This window comes from Phyllostomus discolor, chromosome 7 (assembly GCF_004126475.2).
Source record: "Phyllostomus discolor isolate MPI-MPIP mPhyDis1 chromosome 7, mPhyDis1.pri.v3, whole genome shotgun sequence".
Taxonomy (NCBI): Eukaryota; Metazoa; Chordata; class Mammalia; order Chiroptera; family Phyllostomidae; genus Phyllostomus; species Phyllostomus discolor.
This window is the reverse complement of record NC_040909.2, coordinates 52,048,672-52,074,263: the sequence shown is the minus strand read 5'-3', so window position 1 is coordinate 52,074,263 and position 25,592 is coordinate 52,048,672. Positions and strand designations below refer to the sequence as shown.

General features: G+C 38.6%; 1 protein-coding gene across 1 annotated transcript in view; it reads left to right on the top strand.

The window, feature by feature from the left end:
• The window catches only part of CFAP20DC (CFAP20 domain containing), a 245,334-nt gene that overhangs the window by 186,581 nt on the left and 33,161 nt on the right, over positions 1–25,592 (top strand). Inside the window, 2 exon segments of the mRNA XM_036030972.1 lie at positions 3,718–3,921; positions 13,668–13,729. Coding sequence (XP_035886865.1) covers positions 3,718–3,921; positions 13,668–13,729 — 266 coding nt within the window.

Sequence of the window (25,592 nt, the reverse complement as noted above, 5' to 3'; positions counted from 1 at the left end):
TATTATTTGCCCAGCCGCTGCTTCAACCCGGTCAGTGGTGGAGAGAACTCACTCACTCTGAAGGCCACTCACTCCATTTGTCAATAAATTTAATTACTATCAAATGCCACTGTAAAGTTCTATAAGGCTCTTCCTAATTCTACTGGGCAGTTACCATATTTTGCTGTGTATAATGTGCACCCATGTTTTTGTGTGCATTAAACACAGGATTATTATTCCCATGGTAGGTAATCATTATACCCATATATAATGTGCTTCCTTATTTTCCCCTCAAAATTTAGGTAAAATAGTATTATATGCAGTAAAGTACAGTGGTCATTGCTATGCTGATTTCCTCAAGCATCTTAGACATATCTCTGTTGTAGTGTTGATAACAGCACATTTTAGAATAATTGTTATGCCTCCCTTTCTACACTATGAGCTCCTTGAGGACAGATATGTGTCCTATTTTTTGTGCTCCCAGCTCCTAGTATAGTATGGAATGGATGAAAGACTTGACAGAGGGGGACAGAGAAAATAAAAAGAAAGAATAATATTGTAATAACAGGGAGCATAAGTATTGATTACCAACTCAGTGGTCTCCTACTACGGTTGTGCTCACCCTAGAAGATGTATCCAAAACAATCCACTGGGCTTCAGCAGCAAAATTTTTAAACTATTTCCTTTTTTTTAAGCCTAGCCATTTTAATTTCAATTTTGTGTTTTTATTTTATACATACTATTTTAATGTAGTTGTACATATGTTTAATTTAGAAATAATGATATATTGGAAAGTACATACTTAAGCACTTTCTGATAAAAGAACAAATCATAAGTTTGAGGACCCTTAGTTTGTCAGGACTATGCTAAATGTGTGATATACATCATTTCATTTAGTCCACCAAAAACTCCATGAGGTGTATACTATGGTTTCATTTTATAAGTGAAGAAACAAGGCACAGAGAGGTTAGGTAATTTGCCCAATCACATACAGCAGGTGAGTGGCGGAACTGGGGCCCAGACTCGATCTGTCTGGCTGAACCATTGCCCCATTCTCCCTTGGTTTTCCATCCTGGCACCTGCAATGTACCTCAGGTACAGTACAGGCTTGTGGATTAAATAAATAAATTGAATGGGTGGATTACTCATACTACATGTCAAGGCTTTCTTAAGTAAATTATAAAAATTAAAATGAAATTTTCATTTTCATTATAAAAGCATGTATTGGTAATGACAAGCCAAATAATACACCTATTTGGCACAGAACATTTAGTTCCATTTCTTGACAGAAGAAGAACAGCAAGTCACTTGATCACGGTTGAGCCCAAAGCCAAGTGACTTGTCTCATTTCACACCTGATTACTACTTCTTTATTGAGATACAATTTATATGCCATAAATTCACCCTTTTAAAGTATACAATTGAGGAATTTTTAGTGTATTCCCAAAATTCTGTAATCATCACCACAACCTAATGTCAGAACATTGACATCACCCCAAAAAGAAACCCTACACCCATTAACAGTCATCCTCCATTCCCTCTCCCCTACCTCACCCCCAAGAGACAAATCTACTTTCTGTCTCTGGATTTCCACATTCTGGACATTTCATGTAAATGGAATCTCATAATCTGTGACCTTTTTTCTCTGGCTTCTTTCACTTAGTATAGTGCTTTCAAGGTTCATCCATGTTGTAACATATATCAGTGCTTCATTACTTTTTATAGCTAAATGATATTCTATTGTGTGGATAAAGAAAAACTAATTCATCCGTTGATGGACATGTGCTTGTTTCCACTTTTTGGCTATTGTGAATAATGCTGCTATGAACATTCATTTACAAGTTTTCATACGAACACATTTTCAGTTCTCTTGGCCGTATACCTAAGAGCAAATTGCTGGGCCACATGGCCCATGTTTAACATTCCGAGGAACCACCAAGCTGTTTTCCAAAGTGGCTACACCATTTTACGTTCCCGCCAGCAGTATATGGGGATTCTGATTTCTCTGTGTCCGTGCCAACATTTGTTATCTTTTGTATTATGGTATCTCATTGTGGTTTTCATTTGCATTTCACTAATGACAGTGATGTTGAGCATCTCTTCTTGTGTTTGTTGCTCTCCCAACTATTTCTTTTGAATCTTAATTATTTCTATTGTCCTTTCCCCCCCTTTTCATGTTTTTCTTTGGGATATAAATTTCATTCATCTTCTTGTGATATCTGTTTTGTCCCAAGAACTCTCAAAGCATATTAAATACTCCTGAACTCTCCTATTAGAGATTGCATGGCCTCTCAGGGTGCCAAGCTGCTTGGAGCCATGAACTATAAGCATTTAAGTGAGTTTCCATTGGCAATTTTCCAGAAAATCTCCACATCACATTATCAGATCATATGCTTTCATAACCTCCAAATTATGATGACAATAATGCTCTATTAAAAAGCTTTTAGTGTCATAGAAATGCCAAGATTTTTTTTCAAAATTATACTTTTTTAACTTCCTATATTCCTATGAGGCAGAAAAGAAGAGAAGGCAGGCTCTGTCTCAAAGGGTCCACTGAGAAAGTAAGTATAGAGATTATAATGTCTAAAAACTTCTAGTGTTTCATGGCAAAAAGAAAAACTTTTTAAGTACAACCAATTTCATATGTGTACAAGAAAATTTCAAGATTGTCTTGAAATTAGTTATATGCCAGTCCTGAGTTAAATCATAAAGCTAATTTATGATACTAACATTTTAGTAATGCTGAAATTAACATTCGTTATTGAATTTGGTTTAGTCCAGAGAGAAAGGAAAAGTTTTGAGAATTCCATATGCCAATTTCTTCCCTGTACAGTGAAATAACATTTATATTAGGCTCTAAAGATTTGTAGTACTATTCTTGAGGGGGAAAATGTGCCTGAAAGATTACATATATATAATAAAGCCCATGTCAGTAAAAGTGTTTATTGTAGCTGCAAGGTCTTTCTGGCTTTCAGATCTTACACATTCCACCTTGAGTTCATATTTTATTTGATGGCTTTTAACAGCATTAGTCATTTTCAGTCTTAACTGTAAGTCAAATGGATTTGGTCATAATGTTGACAAGGATAAAATTCATCAATTTTCTTGTAAAGTGGACATTTTTATGGGAAATGAGTTTTCTTTTTAAAACAAACTGCTTTGAATTTTTGTTTATTTCGTCATCCTCAAATACTGGTTGAGCACCAGACATGGGAAGCACAGTGGGAGTAAGTCATGGCGCTTCCTTTGTAAAGCTGATAGACCACCTGTGACCACAAAGCCAATTACTCACTGCAGTTGTGATAGATGCTAAAAATAAACACTTCAAGCATCTATGCAAGCCTATAATGTGGAGGAGCTGGCCCAGTTTGTGGTTGTCAGAAAAGGCTTCCACAAGGTTGTAACATAATTTAGGACCTAAAAATCACCTAGGAGTTAGCCAGCAGATGGGGCATCGGAGACTAGCACAGGCACAGGCACAGGCACTAAGGCAGACATGAGTCTGATGCTTCATTTAGAGAATCGTAGTGAAGCACCATGTGGCTGACAGGTCAGAAACAAAAAGACAGGCAGGTGAGATAGGCACTGTATAAAGGAACATTAAGGGTGTGGCTGTGGCCTCTGTCCCTGGGGAACCATTGAAGGGATAGGGCTGTGGAGTAGCATTCACTGGTAGCTATAAAATTAAGAAAGGCCAAGTGACCCTTTGCTCTGTCACTTTTTTCCTCTCTTGGTTAGGAGTATGACTGGAGAAACTATCAGCCCAGCCAGATGAGTGAATCTGAGTTGCAAATGCTGGCAAGCCTACGGCGGCAGCAGAATGAAGACCTGGAGGACACCGGGGCTTCCCATGGCCTGAGCGCATCCCAGGTTGACAACTGTAATGTCAGCATAAGTACCAGCAGTGACGACACAACCACCTGGAACTCCTGCCTGCCACCTGTGAGTCCAAGGCTTTTCGCCTTTGTTGATTGCCTTAATGAGGAGCAAGCAGCTTCTTTCTAACAAAGCCTAGCCTTGCCTGGGAAAATGAGGGCCAAAATGAGCACACTTTCTATCAGAAATACTCAGAGCCCATTCTGAAGTAGTCTTTTAGGTATGGAGGCATTGATCTTTCTTAACTTGTCATATTTAACTTCAGATAATGTATATTAATTGTGTAGTAATATAAAAAACCATACATTGAAACAATAAAAAAGCTGTGGCTGGTGTGGCTCAGTGGATTGAGCTCCAGACTGTGAACCAGAGGGTCACCGGTTCAATTCCAAACCTAGGACAAATACCTGGGCTGTGGGCCAGGTCCCCAGTAGGGGGGTGCGAGAGACAACCACACCAAGATGTTTCTCTCCCTCTCTTTCCCCCTCCCTTCCCCTCTTTAAAAAATAAATAAATAAAACCTTTTTTAAAAAGAATAAAAAAAGAATAATTTTACTATAGATTCTAGGTATCCCATTGCATCCCCAGCTCCTAATATAGACCTTGAGGTCGATATTTGTTAAATGAACAAAGAGAAAGAGACTATAGATATACTAAGTATTGCTCGGATACGAGGTAGAAAAGAACCCTCTGTAGAAATCACCAGACATTTACTGACTCTTGCCTGTGCCTAAGGGCCATGATAGGCACTGCAGATGCTTCCGGGGCTTATATTTGCCCATAGGCTTACACAGGGAGAGCACTTCTAAATATGGCCGTTGTCCTCATTATGCACCTGCAGAGGAGTTGGAGCAGGTCAAATTTCAGGTGAAGAAATTAAATCCTGAGCCCAACTTTCCACACCCGGTCAGTGTTGGATCCCAGAACAGAGCCCAGCATTTTGGCAGTCCATTCTCCACAATGCTTTCCTCAAGGATCTTCTGGCTTAATCAGAAATACAAAGCAGAAACTTTGACAAAATAGTCCTGTACAGTACAATAAATATAATGAAGCAGAATAATAAAATCATTAACATAGTAAATGGTAAATTATTAAGCACCTAGAGACATTTTAAGACCTGATTAGGCCCAAGGAACATTTACTTATGAGGTACATTCAACATCAGATCGAACATATTAAAACAGACTTTCATCCAACAGTAAATGTAACTTTTACTATGCAGTTTTTAAAGGAAATATAAAATTGTGTAACTTTATTCATATTAATATAAAACACTAAAATAAAATATGTAAAGATTGAGTTCAAATGAAGCTGACAATGGATAACTTATGGTATTAAGCATTTCAGTAAATATTTATTTTAGAATTTTTTTTTAACTTAAAAACCAGGTTTTTTTCCAGGTCTCCAGCATCTTTGTGGATCTTAAACAGCTCAGAGCCCCTGGCGCTAGGCCTTACATGTGTTATCTAATTTATTCCTTCCTGCTATCCAGTGTGGTAAGCACTACCAAGTTCTCATTTCCAGATGAGAAAATGGAGACCCTGAGTAAAGTGATTCAGAACTAGTATGGCATGACTCTTCAGTCTGAGCTCCTAACTGCCACGATATGGTGACTTTTGGTATGGGATTCAGTTGTCAAATGAGTGCTGCCAATGTCCAGCAGAAGGTGAGATTTCTACTCTGGAGAGGACTTAACAAGACTTCACAGAGGAGAAATTCAAATTGGTTCTAAGGACATGAGGTGGGAGGGATGGTGTTCATTTTTCATTAGTGTCCTTTCTCCTCATTAAATTGAATGACCAAGCATGCATAATGCCTTCAGTAGCCTTGGTGCCAAAGAATATCCACCCACCCATCAAAAATACCCCTGTGTGCAGAGTGTCCCTGCAGCCAGAGCTAAAATGTCAGAGTAAGATGCAGATTTTTGCCAATGAGATTTAAAATAGAATCAAAATATTGCCTTTCTTATAAAATATTCCTCAGCAGGCATTTAAACCAAAGGAAAGAAAGAGAACAGTGGCCTCCTGAACAAGCTCATTCTGTCACGAAGTAGCTCAGAGACCAACATTACAGGGGGCAAGCTGAGGCATGATTATTTATGGACTGAAAAGGCTGAACTCTCGGTTGCCCTGGATACAGTACTCTCATCACTGTCCTGTTCTGGCAAGGACTGAAGTCCTCATGCATGACAACTACTCCTCTTGAAAAGTATACAGCCAAAAATAACATCATTGGTAATGAACTTAATAACCCCCTATTTGACCAAATGAGATATTGAACACTCTATTTTTTAGACAGAGAAAATAATTGAAAAACCTACCTTTTGTATTCATTAGATATGATTATTATTGAATCAAAGTCAGTCTATTTTAATATTGGAACTATCACCAAATGGAATATTGCATTCCTTAATGATCTTCTGCATCTTGTTGCTCCTAGAGAGTTTAAATAGAGCAATTTACAAGAACTATTGTGGTCCTTCTGAGAGCTCATGTCTTTCTCTTTAGAAATTGTAGAGGAGCTGTGAAAAGGAACAAAAGAACTCGTAACTGTATTTATCACAGTAATATTCTGCATTCCTTGTAGCTCAGTGATGGCACCACCACCCATGGTTTGCCCTCAAACCAGAAATTTGGAAGACTTCCCCGCTTCTCCCACTCCTTCATTGTCCATGCCCAGGTGGTCTCCAAATCCTCCCTTCTTTTTACCTCCTAACCCTCCCTGCCTGTACCATACCCACATTACTTCAATAGTCTGCTAATGCCTCTGTACCACCAGTCCAGGCACCATAGCTGGATGGTTAGGAGAATCTGCTCTGAGTTCATACTGCCAGGGTTCACATCCAAGCTGTGACCTTGGAGAAGCACTTGGCACTGTAACTGAGACATTATAAGCATTTAATAAATAAAGTTTAGTTGCAATTTTTATTATCATTATTATTCACCTTAGTATCTTTCTAAAGCCCAGATCTGATTTTATCTTTTCCCCTGCATAAAGCCCTTTCATTGCCCCTCGTAGCCTCTTCAGTTTGGCCTACAGGGCCCTCAATGACCTGAGACCTGCCACCCTCTCCAGTCTCATCTCTCACTGCTCCTACTTTTCACTCCATGCTTCAGGTCCAGTTGTGATTCTCCAAATGCACTCTGCACATAGCTTTGTACCTTGTACCTGTTTATCCCACAAGACTTGGCTCCAAAGCCTTCTGCGGCCCTTCTCCAGGCATCACTGTGAGAGCCATGCCTACCTTTCTGCCACTAGAGCCGGGAATATCTCCACAATAACTCCCACCACAACCTTGCTTATCTGTCTCTCGTGAATTCATTCCACATTTTGTTCTGATTGGTACACCAGGCTGGGGACTATGCTGGGGATACAAATAAAGCTTTGCCCAGCCTTGAGATGTCCGCCAACTGGAAGGAAGCACAGAGGCAACAGCTCATTGTATGTAAGTCAGGGTAGTGAGTGATAATATAATAAAAAGTTCCAGGAACAAGTGAGAGGGAACAATTAATTCTACCTTAAATTTCAGAGATGTTTCACAGAGAAAGCTACAGTTAAACCAGGGTTCACGGATGAGGGCAAACTCACCATGTGGAAAGAGGGAGAAAGGAATTCCAAGTTCTGAAAAGGACAGACTCTATGGAAGTGATGGTGGAGTCTCTCCTTTAACCAGATAACCTCGTCTCAGTGCCTGTGTTTCTCCATCACCTTGACCAGACTTGAAATGAGTGCTTGCTTGTCTCAGCATCACTACCCACCTCCCACCCAAAATACATACAGAGCTAACTCCTCCACACTCCAGCTGCACTGTGCAACTTTCCATGCCTTCCCTCAGATCACGTCAGTTGTCATGCCACTGCTCACACTCTCCCCTCTGGCAGATACCCTCCATCCCTCTTCTCCTAAACACTCCTTTTGACCCAACTCACAAAACCCTTCCAACCTTCAGCCACCCTGAACAGAATTCTCTCTTTCTTCTCTGGGGTCCCATTACCTTCAGTTTCAATGATAACACTCACCACATCGGGTAACCATTGTTACCAGTATCCCCTGGGCCTGGCCGTGACTCTGTGAGGGGGAGGCCCGTGCTGAGCACAGAGCCTACGTGAGGTTACACTCAGTCACTGCTGGTTGTTAATCATTGTCTAAATAATCAATAATATCAAAACATTTCTCTTTTACTCCAAATTAAGGAAGTTTTTATCAAAATTCTAAAGTAAATAAATATGAGCTTTTCTTTGCTTAAATAAATCCTGAATGATGCAGGTAATATCTTACATTCAAGATTTGATAAATGGGATTAAATATACACATAAAGGAAAAATTGCCCTCTGAGCTGAGCTTAATGACCAATAGTTTACCAAGGAGATTTAGGCCAGTCACGTGCAGTTTAGCCTCCTGACCTAAGGACTTCACACACACTGCAGTCTGAAACCAGACAGCCCATGCAGAGGAAAGTGAAGAGGAAGAGTCTTTAGCAATTCGATTGTGTTTACTACAAGCTTTGATCCCTCAGCTTCCCTCAGCATCTGTACAGTTCAGAATAATGTATACTATTTAAAAGGTGTTTAGATATAATAAATTATTCATTTAAAAGTATAGTTAAATGTAACCATATTTCTCATAACAAATTAGCTTTTGCATCTCATGTTAAACAAATCAAGCCCACTGAGAAATCCCCTGGCCTTTAACAGGCAAATTTTTCAAAGTTTCTAAGTTAGAACCAAATTCAATTAAAACAATATTTTACAACTTCTGTGAAAACCAAGCTACAAGTAGCCAATTTTGGAGGGTTTCTGTCAGGAGGAGCCCTCATTAGATTTATCCAAAAAACTGGCCTACAGGCAGCCTTGGAAGGAGAACTAGGTGTTGGTTACAATGGATTCTTAAGTGAATTTTATTCTGGTGAGGGATTTTGACTGACAACAGCATAAAACTGCATTGTGTGTGTGTGTGTGTGTGTTTTAAGGAAAAGGAATAGTTATTAATGGAGATAGCTCCATGTGATGACCAAAATATAGACTCCACATCAGCCAACCTCATCTCACATCCCAGGTTGGCACAGTCACCTATAAAGTGGAAGTAATACAGAGCCTTCCTCAGATGGGCATGATGAGAATTGATTGAGAACATAGAATGCACGTGTCCTGTGCCTAGCACAGCCAGCTCAGGCTAACTATGATCTACTGCTTCCCAAAGTTACTCCCCTCGAAGGGCCACTTGAGTGATCAGAAAAGATTTCTAGGACATTTCCCTTTTTTATGACCACTGAGGGCTGTAAGAATGGGCAAAGGTTCTGAGATTGTTCTTGTTCTAATGTGAGCCTAACCATTAGAATCCACACCAAATACCTCAGACATTTACAAATAAATTATTTCATTATTTCATTATTTCTCCATCCTACCTCTAACCTACATTCACGTGCATGCTACCCTGTAAGCAGGTGCCCCAAAGCTACCATTCCTTCAAGTTAAGAATTCTCCTAACCTAGTACAGAGTACATTAGTCCCTCAGCTTGTTTTTAAAAAAAATCATATTCATCCATCAAATGGCACATTGCAAAGCGTATTTGGAGAAAAATGAGGCAAAATGCACATAATGAAATTACAAGCATATGGTGAGGTTCTCATGCAAGTTATTTATGATCTTGATTAACCTTGCAACATTATTGCCATTTTCATAGGTTTTTATGTAACAACATGAAAATATTGTCTTTATCTTTTAACACAGGAGGATTCTCTTGTTCTTTTCTTTAGCCTTTATTTCTCTCCCTCACCCCCAAATTTCTAGCAGCTTCATCATGAAAAAGCAAAGCTTCTTTTGTGCTAAGTGGTAGTTACTTTAATGAGAATGCTGGTTTTCCCAGCACTAGTGCATAGCAACAGCGCCACCAAAAGGACAAGTTCCGAATTTCTGGGATCCGTTCCATTTCTTTGCTCATCAGCATATCAGCGTTTTACATGATGATTGCTGGCTGCTGTGTGTCCAATATATAATGTATAAGCATTTCAGGATCTAATAGGTCTTAATTTGTCCTGATCTACAGATTCATTAACTTCTCAGCTGTCTTTAGGTGTAATGAGTTTTCTTTTAATCCTGAACTAAAAAGGTAAGTAGTTGATTGTGCTAAGCTGCAGATAAATCAGACAAGCAGATGTCTTATGCCACTATAGAAATAATATACAAAAGCTGATATTAGAAGCAGTGTAATATATGAGCTGTCGGGAGAACATATTGAAACGTGCTAGTTGTTCTGGGTTTTAGTGACTATGAAAGTCATATTTAGAGAATACCATAAGCAGCCAAGGAATAACAATCAATACCTACAAAGTTTATTTCACCCCGTGAAATAAACTTTCTTCATTCTTGAAGTATTATCTATTATATCCAAATTTGTCCCAATTTAGCAATGTAGCAAAACTTATTCTCTTTAATTTTAAATATAGAATGGCATCATAAGAGTGAAATCAAGTGGTTTTAATTTATGGTAAGGAGGTAGTCATATATTTCAAATAAATGTATTTCAGGACCACTATTTTTTTCCTGACTTAAAATGAACTGAGTTTGCCATATTTCTTATTCAAAAACTTAAATGTTCACCACTCCAGGTGGTTAAGTACTGGATTAAGTACTACACTCTAGTGGTTAGAGGGTAAACTGAAATCAGACAGCCTGGCTTCAAATTATGGCTTCAGTATTCCCTGGCTGGCATCACCTTAGGTAAACATCCAGTGTCTGAAATTCCTCATCTGTGAGATGGGGTTGTTAATCCTGTTTCATAGAATTACTACGAGAATCAAATGAGATAATATCTGTCAAGGATTCCACACAGTGTAAATGCTCCATAAATATCATTTACTGCCATTATCATGATTTTCATAGTTATTTGTAGGTATTGATTGTTATTCCTTGGCTGCTTATGGTATTCTCTAAATATGACTAAATTTCCAAAATCAAAAAATCAATTTCATTTTTTAACTGGTGCTTTCAAATGATGTTGCCTACCTAGAAATGGTAGAAATAGGTTTGTGCATATATATCTATAATATATAGATGTAGAAACAGCTGTGTCCACTCATAGATAGGGACATCTAGCTTCAGACAGCCTGTCATATTCTCCCCACCCCCACGCCCACCCCACCATGGTCAGAGAGCTTTAGAAACCATTAGGCACAGTCTCCTGTATTCTGATTTGGGCCTAGGAAAACAAAAAGACCACATCCAAGTGAAAGCTCTGCTCTTTCAAAGCAGCAAAGCAAAGTTATGGGAACTGAAATATCTTGAAAGAGCTCTTTAGCTGCATCAGTCCCATAATCCCTTCCTGTCCCAAGTCTGATTATGAAATTAGGAGACATGTACAGAGAAAGGGAAGTGGGGCCACCCAATTTTGTATAGCACTCACTCCAAAGCAAGACTTGCATTCTTCCCCAACTGAGTCATTAGCAGTTGGGGTTTAGAAGTCATTTTGTAGCAGTTACATGCGTAAGTCAGAATGCTCTGCCAAGACACACTATTATTAAATTTAAGTTGGCTATTGAATAAAATATTTTGGAGTAACAACTCCATTAGTCTCCTTTTTTAATCCTCACTAAGGATATGTTTATTGAGAGAGGGAGAGGGAAACTGAGGGAGAGAGGGAGAGAGAGAGAGGAGAGAGAAACATCAATCTGAGAGAGATCATTGATTGGTTGTCTCCCATATGCACCCCGACTGGTGATCAAATCTGCAACCTGGATATGCACCCTGACCAGGAATTGAACCCACAACCTTTTTGGTGTATGTGACATTGCTCCAACCAACTGAGCAACCCGGCCAGGGCCATTAGTTCTCAGCAGTACAAATTAAGTTGAGGAATCAGGTATTTCAGACCAAGGTACATTGCCTGCAATTATTTTAAGTGAATATTTTTATTTACCTTTTTTATCTATTCATATCTATAATTCTGCCGTAGAAGAGTTTCCACTAGTTATTTTTTGTTTTCCAACACCTAAAAATCATTGTAAGTGTGAACTTCTATTAATTGTATTCCTTTTTATTCTGTGTGTTACCGGGTCTGTTTCATACAAACATGCACAAACATGGAAAGGGTCAGTCTGTGTCATCTAAGTGACAGCTGGGTCACAAACAAGATAGGGCTCTGGAGCCACTTTTCCAGAGGGTGGAGTAAGGCATTTGAAACAAAAGGGTTGGGGACAAGTATAAATAGAATTAATGGTATAAAATTAAGAAAACAGAAATTGACTGAATATCAAGACTCTAATACTTAGAGAGTTACGGAAATGCCTCTGCAAGTAAAGGAGCAGCAGTCCATTCACTGGAGGCCTGAGTTCAGCTGAAACGCTGGAATGCCAATGAAGGTGTTATCGGGACTGTTTCTGCCCCAGTGCAAGTTGGCCTGGAGAACCGGTTAAGCACTTTCTGTGCTAATCTTCTTTCTGCTGTGAAATAATAAAGCCTAAACCATAGAACTAAATTTCACTGGCAAATTGCTAAGTATTATTTCTCTAGTGAGGTCAAATATGTCTTATGACATGTTTTTCCTCACAATGTTCTCCCAGCTGTTGTTTCTTATTACTGAAATGGTGATGCATTGATATTGGTTCAATTACCAAAGTATCTGAGTACATTTAAATTCATGGTGCATCACAGATAGTTGCTAAGTGACGGTGATTATCATACAGGATGTTTGATTTAAATTAAAGGAACATTTCCAAGACATTATTTACAGAGGAAGACAGTTTACTTTAAAGAATTCCCACCACCCATGTCATTACTATTTTAGGACCCATTAAAATAAGGAGTATGTGAGAAATAAGGAGTATGTGCTGTATATGTACAGACACCATGGCTGCACTGTTTTTCTCGGTTGCTGTCAGCACTGTGGGGTCATGTTATGGGTGAGAAACCATTAACACCAGCCCCATTGGGTAAGGAACTAACTGAAGCCCTTTAAATGCAATTCAAAAATGTATGCCAAATTCCAACTTGTAGTACAATGAGAATTTTTAAAATGATTTCCATATTACAGTAACATTGTTGTTAATACATAGGAAACATACTTTGAACTGATGTTGGAAAACAGAATTTGTTTCAGTTATAATGGAATTTTCTCCTTTTGTAGAACAAATGAAATACATCAAGTTTCAATGGAGGCAGGTTAAGGCTTACATGGGAGGTGGCTGTTTAGATGTGTTTTGAAATAAACAGAAACCGAAAGTTTTCCTGTGGAGAGAAAATTGAGATTTCACATTTCTCTTGGGTATTGGTATCACCGTTTTCAGTTCATTGATAAATCATTGAGGCTTTATTATGCAATTGGGGAAAATGACCACCTTGACCTAAGATTTACATGTGTAATTCCATTAATGAAAGTGGAAGTTCTCCTTGCAAACTTACAGTGAGATATGAATATATATTCTATATCTCCCAGTCTCTGGTTGTTGCCTATACTTGCTCGCAGCATAAATTCCACAGGTATCTTGTTTAGTTTTGCTGTTTCTGCAAATATCAACCAATGTTAATAGCATAAAATTCCACAAGGGAGGGGGATTCCATCCATGAACTTGGATTACACCATAGATGTTATCTAGCCCAGTGACTGGCCATTAAAATAACCTGTGTTTTCCCATATCCATCACTTTGTTATTAGCTTGATCTCCCAAACAGCCTTCAACAATACTATAAAATAAGCCAGGCTCTTCTTGAAGATTGTGTCTTGGGGGGAAAAAATTACAGCAATGAGAGTACATGTGAAAGTGTATGTAACAAGCATGATGCTAATTAATTACTCACATATGTTTTGTCTCCTACAGCCTATTAACCAGGGTCGGCACTATCAGAAAGAAATGAATCCACCGTCTCCTTCTAACCCCCGGTAAGAATCATTAATAACCTAAATTCTTTGTTTAAAGATTAGTTAGAAAATTGTGCCTTTTTCTTGGTTTCATGAAACTGTTTTTCAAAATGTCCAAACAACTTTCCGAAGTTTTTTTTTCCAGAAGTCTTAGTTCAGTCTACTTTTCTTATTCAGACTATGGTGTAGTGGCTAACAGCCTACCTGGTTAAATAGCACCTTCACCTCTTACTAGCTATGGGACTTTGAGCGAGTCATTTAACTCACATTCAGGCATAATAATTTCCTCATAGGGTTATGGGGAAGATCAAATGAATTAATACATGAAAAATTCTTAGCACAATTCCTGGCATGTGGCAAGCTCTCTCTAAGTATTTTTTATACTACCTGGTACCTTTAAATTTATCAAAATAGCTTATACAAGTTTAAATAGCCATTGTCTTTTTTCATAATTTCAAAACTTCGTAATCTCAAAATTATTTCATTATTTTTAAAATGTCATTGACATATGAGTCATTTGTCAATACAGGAAAACTTCACTATTTCAGGTTCATCAGAGACAAGGAAATCTGAATTTCAGTTTCCTAATATATGTAGTATCTATGGCTTTCTAATAAATAGCTAAATAAGCTAGTTTATCTGTATAAAGCAGTATTACTTTATTACTACTTATCATATACCAGGAATTTATTAAAAATCATTCTATCTTGAGCTTCACACATAAGGTCTTAGTTATTGTAATGCATCTCATTGTCCAAATGTATCTCATTATCAAACTCTTTCACTTACACTGTGGTTTGTCCAAAATGGACCAAAATACCAACAACAGCATCATAGCTGTGGCTCGAGTGAGATCTCTATTACACAGTGTCTGAATTAGACTCACTGGTTGCACATATCAAAATAAACTTAGCTGGCCCTAGTTGATGTGGCTTAGTGGATTGAGTGTCAGCCTGAGAACCAAAGGGTTGCCAGTTCGATTCCCAGTCAGGGCACATGCCTAGGTTGTGGGCCACGTCCCCAGTAGGGGGTGTGCAAGAGGTAACATTGATGTTTCCCTTGCTTACTCCCCTCCCCTCTCTACCTCTCTAAAAATAAATAAATAAAATCTTTTAAAATGAAAAAAGAATTTAGCTAGCCCTGGTGAGGTGGCTCAGTTGGTTGGAGCATCATCCTGTATACCAAAAGGTTGTAGGTTTGATTCCCAGTCAAGGCACATAAACTTGCTCCCTCCAGTGTGCTTCATTCTTGCTGAGCACCGGCTTTCTCTGCTCCCCATCACACATGGCTGTCTGACAGCTCTTGAGTTTACATATTACAGTTCATATAGATGCTGAAGCTGGCTGGCAGGCTATGTCTGAATCCATTTCCTACTTTCCAGGAAGGAGAATGTGATTGGCATAGCTTGGGCCAAGTAACCACTTCTGGTCTAATCAGCAATGAACAGCAAATCAAAGCCATGTAGGACTAACATGCTGCCAGGAGACCACTTACACAGTTTGTAATGGGGCCCAGAATATTCATGACATAGGTAGACTAAATTTTCTTTATCAGCAATCTAAGTATTTCTGATCTATACACTTGATTTGGTCATTCTTTCATGATCTAATAGGGAGAATTGTCACCATCATAAATAGATACAAAAATAGGTTCAAAAGTGAAATTGTAATGTTAGTATATATAAAAAGTGTTTTAACTTAGTTAAAATCAGTTATCTCTTGATGTGTCGATATGTTGCTTGCAATCCTGCAGCTTATCTTAGATTTGACTAACAAACTCTTTATCTATATATGAGTAAACTCTAAAAATAACTGGAAATCAAACTTTGGTCCAAATTATAACAAAGTCAGAACTTGTAGTCTGAACAAATGAAAGTGATAGTAAGACATGTTAAAAAGTGGAAACTTTTGTTTCAATAGAAGGAAAAAAGGACCCTAATTCTCATCCTAACAGAACAGATTTGAGTCAGATGGTCTCGGAAGTCATTCCCAGCTTAGGTTCTGAGACTTTGATGAGACTTGTTACAGGTTTTACACATGAAAACCAGCTCTACTCTTGAAGGGAGCACAGCCTTGCATAGAAAACATGCTTCATGATGTTGGATGAATTAGTTAATATTTACATGTGGTAGTATATGACTAAATATCTCATTTAAAATTCCATTCTCGGCTGACAGTGACCACAGGGGAGAGAAGAGGGAATTTCAGGGGACAATGAGAAGGGTTCATGGGAACAAATTTAAAGGACACATGGACAAAAACTAGGGGGAGGGTAGTAATGGGAGGGAAGTGGGGAGGGTTGGGAGGGTGGGCTGGATTGGGAGTAAAAGGGAGAAAACTGTACTTAAACAATGATTAAAATAAAATTTAAAAAAATAAATAAAAATAAATAAAATTCCATTCTCAAAGATAGAAAGAATATAAGAAAATTCACTAACTACATTTTTAAATTCACCAACTGATAGTATATTTTATTTAACCAATTAAATGTTAATTCATTTTAAAATTAATTTATGTTTTTACACAATAAAAGCCAATTCTAAAGCAAAAAAAAAATAAAGTGCCATTAATCCCATTTGCCTGCAGCTTATCTGCCCGTTTCTAGAACATTATTATATAGCTGTTCAGAAAACCTGGAGATTACATGGCTTGGCTCTTGGCTCATAAATTTGGTAGCTTGGAGAATTGACAGAAAGGCATTATTGGGCCATAAATTAAAAAGATGAGGTCAGCATAGATCATCATATAAAATGGGATAATTGAATCATGTAAGGCACATAATTTAACAAAATTGAAAGCTATGATTCTTCCTAAAATTTGTATTTATTATATTTCTTACAAATAGTATCCCATTTTTAATTCTAAAATATGAAACTTTAAAATTAAAATTTAAAGTTAAGAGATACTGATAATATTTTTAAAATTTTTAAATAAAAGATAAGTCTCTAAGTCCACCCTCTTGGATAAACAGGCATCTGGCCTGAATCATGGATTAAAAGTGGGGCACGCGGAGGCTGTGAATGAAAATGAAAGGCAGGGGGCTCTTGGCTTCCGGGATGTGAGCGCGGTTGTAGTAGCGCAGACAGGATGGTCGTGGAGACATGCTCACATGCAGGTCCATTGACAGGGGAGTAGGATGGTGCCTCTGGGAGGTGAGACACATGTTCAATTCAGTGAAATAAGTATATGCAATATCCAGACACCTAAAATTTTTATAACTCATACCCAAATACGAGGTCTGTCAGGAAAAAGTCCAGCCATCATGAGTAGAATGAGAATGGTTGGTGCAACATCGATGTAACCCGGCAGCAGAGGAGAGCAGACTGGCACACACACTCACACCTGTAGGGCACTGCTTGACACTGGGTAGAAGGGAGACACAAAGGTAATCACTTCCTGAGATGTTTATGTTTGTAATCTAGGAACTGAAATACACATGGTTCACCACACCATAATCCCTAGCATGTCTGGATTTTCAACACAGCCATCTTTCCTTGCACTGTTGGGTGTGGGTGCTATATTTCCCACTGGTTTTCCCCAACATACAGACTGCCATTTAGGCAGCATCTCAAATACTGTGTCCCTTGCCTCCAGCGTCCACCCAAGTTGCCTTTGGGGCACCGACAGTCTCTGTGACAAGGCACAGATATGGCTAACGTAATCTAATATAATTTAGAAAAGTGTCGAGCAGAGGGAAACAATTTCACAATTCATCATGTGGAAAAGTGTTTCCTAGGGTGTGAACTTACATGCTGCCAAACAGCAAAATGGATGCTGTTTGCAGTCTTAAGTCGTTTATTCTAAAATACCTTCTGTTGGTCTGTGGGATTTAGAGCTGTCCTTTCGCCACATCCATGTACGTGTTTATGCAGATTCTTCAGAACAGCTCAAGATATTTTTGCTCAGAAATGGATTTTATAAATAAGCTGTAATTACATTCTAGTTGTCTATTTATATGGATGGAGTTGATAACCAGTCTTTCAAATGATGATTATTCTTGCTATTTTTACAACTCATTGGAAAATAGGTGGAATAGGGGAGGTAGTCTAAGACCCTGTAAGGTCCTAAATGTTTATGGAGATAAACAGTATAGAAAATAATTCTAGAATGCCCAATAATCAATGGCATGGTTTTCTGAAGTGTTTGCTTTATGCTTTATCATTTATCTGTGTTTTTTTAAATGTCAGTACAGATTGTGTTAGGACCTGAATCCTTTGCAGTTTTTCCACATGTTTTGTGATATAAACATACTTATAACTGTAATTATCTGATAAAGCCCCGCAGACTCTGACAAATGATTAATAACCGCTGACCTCAGTCCCTGCTGGCTCAGCTGGCCCGCCTGAAGCAAGCTGGCCTGTCACCCAGCCTGCAAGCGTTGCTCTGGGCTCATCACTGAGGCTTCCTTTCTCTTTTCTCCCCCATTGTTGGGGCTCAGCCTGACCGGCTTCTCCTCCACGGCTTAACTCTTTTGTCCCACCAACACAAAATAGAGAAATATAAATAAACGAAATTAAGTACAGAAGTTGCAAGTTGTATTTCTCTTCAAGTGATTAAATTTGGATCATTTTAAAACAAGTAAGTTGGGGTTGACAGATATTTCTCCTTCGGAGCAGAGCACAACAGAGTTTCCTAATTAACTGTGATAGATAAATGACAGGTGATAGATAGCCAGATAACAAACCTGAGCCTATGGTGCTGTTGCCCTCTTAAACTTAAATGATTCCATCCCTCTCCTGCTCCCAGAGCAGTCTGCAGTCCAGTGGTCCAACCTTTTCAACAGGATTTAAAGACACCTGGTACAAACTCAACTGTGCCCCCTTTTTCCTCAGTTAACAGCAAAGACCAGGCTCAGAATGGTCTCTCTAACCCTGCTCCAGAGAAAACCCAAGCTAAAGGCACTCTGGGAAGCAAACAAAATCACTCAAAAATCATCCTGCTTCTCACCCCTGACTACTCTGAACCTAGGGCTGTGCCCTGTACAGCTTCAGGGGGACCATTCCCATGGGGTTCCATGGGACCCAACAATTCACCAACAGAGTTGGGCAGCTGGTGGTCCCCTGCCCCTTCACTTCTCTTCTTCCTCTACTTTTGGCACTTGGCCTGGCCAGCCTACCTTCAATCCTGATTCTGACCATTTATTCTACCAGAGCCAGTTAGCTCAGATTACATGCCTGTACTCATCACTGTACCCCACACCCAACTAGCCATCCCCCCAGAGGTCTGGGTGTCACCCCTGCCAACCTGGCCAATATTTCTTCTTCTCTGCTCTCTTCAGTTGTTCATTCTGGCCCTGCCTGCCTGGGCATCAGCTCTCCAGTGTCTCAGTTTAGCTGTCTACCTGCTTTCCAACCAGGTCTCTCTTGGACCACTAGGACCTAGCATCTCACCCCGAGCCTCCTTTTCCAGTTGTGCTCCATGAGAGAATCTTAAGCCTTTAGGACCTGGAAAATACTCATCAATATTTTAGTTACCACATTTTCCAAAATTACAAACTCAAGAAACCCATTCCCGTGTGAGTGCCAGAACAACAGATTGCACCTACTCTTCCACCTCCCCAAAGCTTCCGTGTCTGAAATGATGGATCTCTAAAGAATCCTAGCATTTTTTAAATAGGATATTCAGCTTCTGCAATTACCCAGGCCTCCCCAGTCACCCATCCAGATGATGTTACCCAGTTACCCATCCAGATGATGAACTCAGATTACCTTTGGTGCAGGGTCCAGGTAAAGAAAGTAATTACTAAAGCAATTATTTACCATTCTAACACTTTACAGTTTCAGCTTTTAATTAAAAGATTCAGCTTTCTCTCCTAGAGTAATGAGCACCTGTGAAAAGTCGAAGTACTAATTCTAGTTTATTACGTTCACCTTTATCTAAGGGGGAGGGGAGGGGATTGCAGGTTGAGGTCCAGGATAAGGACATGAACCTAAGAAAAGGAAAATCATAACTATGGTTAAATGGCCTCAGCCAGTCACATCCATAGACTTGCTGCCTCATCCTTCATTTTGTAACCAAATGCAGAGTAGCTTCCATTGTTGTTTAAACAAGGAACCTCTAAAGCAGGAAATGACTCAAGGGTGTTGCAGTTTATACCATCAGCAATGTTCAGTATTTTTGAATCACCTACTATGTGCAGAGCATCATGGAGAGATGCCTTTAGTGTGCTGTTAGCAAGCTTTCAGCCTCGCAGCATAGACCAGTCCTCACTGCTTGTCATCCAGGCAGCATGTAACCATTTTAGGAAAGGTGCCAAGAGTCCTGGGACCCTGTCCAGAGCTGGCACAGAGAAATCTCAGCCTTTCCCACCCTCACACACTCTGCTTTTGTTGGCAGTTAGTTTTACCTCTTCCTTGAAATGTTTTTGTTTCTCTTGTTAATGAAAAACATTCCATTTTGAAATTGATTAAAGTTAAAATGTAATTTTTTACTCACGCAATATGTTATGTTTACCAGAGTTCACAACTGTGAAGAAATTTCACTGCTCATTACTGCGTGAAAACCCACTCAGTGTAGTAACTGCTGGTCAAATGTCCAGCCCGTTTGACATGACTTGAAGGAGGAAAAGCAAACAACTTTTAGCTGATGTGATTGGGTTAACACTGACATTATTGTTCTGTTGACTCTTTCTTGTCCATTGATTTTTAAAAGCCTTTAGCTCCCTTACCATTGATTAGGACAAATCAGATGCAGTTTGGTGCTCAGGACAAGAAAATGTGCTATTGGGTGTTGGGTGTACGCATGGGAATTTTGTGTGTATGTGCTGAAATGAGAATGGTTAGAAGGTGGCTTCTCGTTTAGCTGAAAACAACTTCTTCACTTTTGACATTTGAGGTTAACAATAGTGACCCTTGGTTTTATGATGTGAACACCTAGCTCAGTAACAAGTGAAGCCAAATGGTCATTTGTGGATGATGTGCTTTATCTCTTATTTAAGATGAAAAAAAACTATCTAGAACTTTATATATTCTCATATTTTTCAGTTCTTCATTCTCTTTATATGCAGAATTTATAGACTAATAAGCAATGGGAGCAAAGCAGGGAAGGAAGGAGGAGTAAAACACCTTCTGTTGAATTCATAGCAAACAATTTTAAACAGCAAAAGCATTTACATTATCAAAATAGCACAGAACCAGAAGCCTGAGATCTGGCCTGACCTAAGGTCAGTCAATGAAGGTCTTAGCTTAAGTAAAATCACAGTGTGGCCTTCAGTACTCGGTGGGGTTTGTGCTAATGCAGCCCTGTCTTTTGAGGGGGAAATTCATCCCTAAACTACTGGATGATATTTATTTATTTATTTCTTCTTTTCTTTCTTTCTTTTTTTTCTTTCTTTCTCTCTTTTAAATGACATCTTTTTCTTCCTCCCTAGTGGTTGGTGGTGGCGTGTGACAATCTATTTACTGCCTGGTGATAGCATTAGAAGAAAATTCTGTTATGGTCAGAGTTTTGGCTTGGCAAAGGGTGCAATTACTTTTTATTTTATCATTTTCCCTCTTCCAACCTCTTTAACAGCACTTTTACTGAAACCTGAAATTGCCTACATGTTGGAAATATTATTAACTCACATTAAGAGTCCAGAAAAGTTTTAGTTCCTCCTGCTGAAATAATGGAAGAAATGGGAAACAAATAAGAACAACCACCCATGTCACATTCTCTCAATTTACTTGTGATTTTCTAAATTTCACTGCTAGCAAAAAAAGAAAGATGCAGCAAGGCGTACAGTAAATGAAGATATTATGTATTGGAGAAGGAATGAGTCTGTCATTTTGACGGATTGTGAGGCGAGGAGCAGATTAACAGATTACTCATAGTCAGAAGGCAGCTCAGTGTGAAAAATGTGCAGGAAATGATAAGTGTGGGTTTGTGCTGATTTAATGATATTTTTAAACCACAATAACACTCTGGTTCTATAATATAATAAAGCACTTTGTTTGCATTTTTAAATCATCAACATATTCCCAGTTTGACCTTAAAAACATTTCAAACCATTCTCTATTAAAATATGTAGCTTTCAAATTAGAAAAAGTTACCATGTAAGATATCACAGCAATGACCTTACAGGAAATATTGCTGGCTTTTAAAATCAGTTTTTTCTTAAACTAGTAACGGTAACACAAACTTTAATTCTGTTTTAAGCACACTAATACTCCGTTTACTTTTTCTTTGGGCATTTAAATCACTTACAACAAGAAATTACCTTCTGAAAACCAATTCCAGGGAAATGCTTCATAGATATTACTGATTTGTCTTCATACTTTCATTGTACGTTTTTGGTTTTGTACTTGAGATTATGGAGTGCTTATGAATAACAACTATATTTTCCCTCAGGTAGTAGATAAAAGTAGTTCAAATTTGAATTGAGTACTGTGAGTCATAGCAAGAAATAAGGTGAATTACTTGTTTTATTTTGTTATTACAAATATTATTAGAAAGCAAAAGTTCTTAAGGGTTTCACATTTTTGTGTAAATAAAATTGGGATTTGAATAACATACCTTTAGTTAATTTGACAAGGACAAACTGACATTGCCAAGAATTTTCAGAATAAAATTTCTATAATGTGTTTAAATGGGTTTTTTCCTGTATCTTAATATTCAAAACCTGATACATGGCTTAAGTTGTTCATATTACCTTCTCTTAGCTCACCAATGATGGCTTTACATAAAATTAGGTACAATGAAACTTGTAAGGGAATACAATATTACATTTTCTGTCTCAACACTTGTATATAACCCCAGTGCAAAGAAGTATACTAATATAGAATGCCCAGGGCTTGAGTCGCAGACGTGATTATGGTTCAAACTGTTTTTCATATACAGTGAAGACTTTTACCAGAATTCACCATGTTTTGTACATTTCCCCTCTCTTAATGTATTCATACTCTCAACATGGGGTAAGTAAATAAGCTAATGTAAAGAAGTATTCTTATCTTTTGGTAGAAATTCTGAAATGTATACAGTAAAAGGTGTTTGCATGTTTTCTGGCTTCATTGCATATTTATCGTCTGCAGTAGTTATTAACATGATTTGCCAAATATTCCAAGTACTCTCAACTCCAAGCTCATTGTTGGGTTGCTCTTCTAAGTCCACTCCATTTTGGGTGGAACCAGTTAGCCCAACTAGTTCCAGCCAATGAATTGTGAGCAAAATCGCCTACATTGTAGTTTGTCTGGAGCATGTGACTGCAGGTATAAAACCCTCCACCAAAGTTCTCTTCTCCTCTGACAACAACCAGCAACATTAAAAGTGGCAGTTGTTTTGTAAGCCTGGTCACTGAATGAATGATCATGATAAACAGAGTTCCCCTGCTCATCTTTTATATAAATTTATCATGAGCAAGAGATAAACTTTTGTTGTTAAGACACTGAAATTTGGGGGTGTTTGTTACCAAGTATAAGCTAGCCTTATTCTGACTTACATAGTTACTAGCTATGACATTGACTATATTTTGTCATTGTGAATAAGGAATTTTATCTACTTTAATATATGAAAGTTTGGAAATTGGTTAAATTATTGAGCTCAGAATGTCATTCATTGACATATAGAAGAGTAACTGGTTGTAGGAAGTACTGATAGTGCACTAATTAAGAGCACCATCTCGGGAAACAAAATGCCACATTTGTATTCTTGTGAAATTACTTCTCCAAACCTCAATTAAGTTAACTAAAAAATAGGGATCATAATCAGTTAACTAGTGTAACTGTAAGGATTAAATGAGGAAGTACGTGTAAAGAGTTTTGCACAAGTCCTGACATATATATTCTTAAGTGGAAGAGAGTGATGATCATGGTGGTAGGATATTAACAGGAATATCACAAATGAAGTTATCCCTCAAAAGATCACACTTTGAAAGAATCAAAGAACCCTAGAGAGTTTGAAGAGATTATAGAGATGATTTAACCCAGCATCCCTTCAAAAGTCTCCTCCACACATCTTGGCCAGGGAGGCAGTCTCAGTGTAGCACAAGGCAGGCAGTTCATTACTGAACATTCCTTACTCTGAGTTGGCATAGGCCTCCTTATAACTGCTGCCCATGGGTCCCAGCCGTCTTTCCAGAACAGTGATTTGAATCATCACTCCTTCACATGATGCCCCCTGACATTTTTGAATATTGCTTCTTAGTTGTTCTATTTTCTCCTTCAGTCTGTCATTTCTCCAGCTTCAAGTCCACTTTGCCGTTCCTGGCCCTGGCATAGGCCAAGCTGCCTTCCTTTGGACACTTTTGAGTTTATCAAATTGCAGTTGTCTAAATTGAATAAGATAACCAAACAGTTCGATCGGTCCACAATTAGACCATTGCCCAGGACACTGTGTCTGTCAGTATAGCTTGAATCACATTTTTTTTAGTACCCATATTGAACTAATGGCTTATCTCTGGCTTTTGATCACCTAAAACTATTGCCTTCTTTCTCCAGGACCATTTCTAGAGACCCTAAGCAGTCTCCCTGCATCCACATGTGCTTTTTCACCACAACCAGTGTCCATTCCCCATAGAACAGCCAGCATAACCTTCTCTAAACACAGATATGACTGTGATACCCCCGTATTAAGATTCTTCTATGGCTTCCCACTGCTCTCAGGATAAACACCAAAAGTTTTCAATGGCCTTCGAGGCTTGAGTGGTTTGGCGCATGCCCACTGAGCCATCCCTGTTTTCCTCTGGAGATTTGTGCTTCAGCCACACTGGCCACCTTTCCACTATTCAAAACTGTCTCCCTTGGGTGGAGGGTCTGGAACGGGAGTAGGGGGGAGAAAACTGTACTTGAACAATGATTGAAATTAAAAAAAAAAACAAAAACAAAAAAAAACTGTCTCCCTTAGGGCCTTTGCCCATTTTTTCCTCTCCCTAGAATGTTTTTCCCCTACCTTACTTTCCACCTTGCCTGATTAATACCTATTCATTTTATTAGACATCCTGTCAAGCATCATTTCTCCAAGGGAACCCTCAAGTTCCTATTCATGTGTTTTCATAGCATTAATTAACTTCACAGCACTTACACATTTCTGTGTGATTACCTGACTGATGTTGATCCACCCCTCCACACCGTAAGTTCAAAGAGAACAGGGTATCTATTTTTGCTCATCATTGCATTTTGTGCCAGGATCTGACACAAAGTTGGATCTTGGTAAATACTGGTGGAATAAACATTGGTGTCTGAACCAATTTTCTTGACAAGATCATTGCGAATCTCAGTTCTGTCATCCAGCCTGTTCTGTCTCTCACCCCAGTGTCTTGCATAAATTCAAAAAGCACATTCACTGTCCCTGCTGGACATTTATTACAACCTTAATAGATCATAGCTGACTATAAGCCCTTCGGGCCTCCATTAAAGGTCTTCCACCATATTAATATTGATCAACAGCCAATTTGAAGTGACTTGATTGTAGGGGAGGAAAGAAAAACTTTTTTCTCCACCCTCCTAGGTTCTTTAGCTGGGCCCTGAAAGTTAAGCTGACAAAAGGCAGATTAAAAAGAAAAGCATACAGGTTTTATTTATGTTTGCAGCACTTATATCCATGAGAGAAACTCAGTGATGAGTAACTCAAAGGAGTGTTTAGAACTTGGAGCTTATACAGCATCTTAAAACAGAACAATAAACTTGTAGAAAAGTGACAAGACCAAGCCAATGGGGTTGGCATTTATGGATGGCAGGCTGCGGGAGGATAAATACATGGGGGAAACTAATGGGAGGTTAGAATTGTATTAGTAAGGTTTGTTCTGTAGACCTTCTTAGTGCTATCTTTGGACTGATAAGAATCTTTGGTGATTGAGCTGTACCCTGTACCAAAAAGGGCACCTTCCTCATGGGAAATTTTATGTCCTGCTTTTAGGTAGAAAGGGGGAGGTCAGAGAGCCCTTCCTGAATCTATTGTTTCTGAAGTGTCTT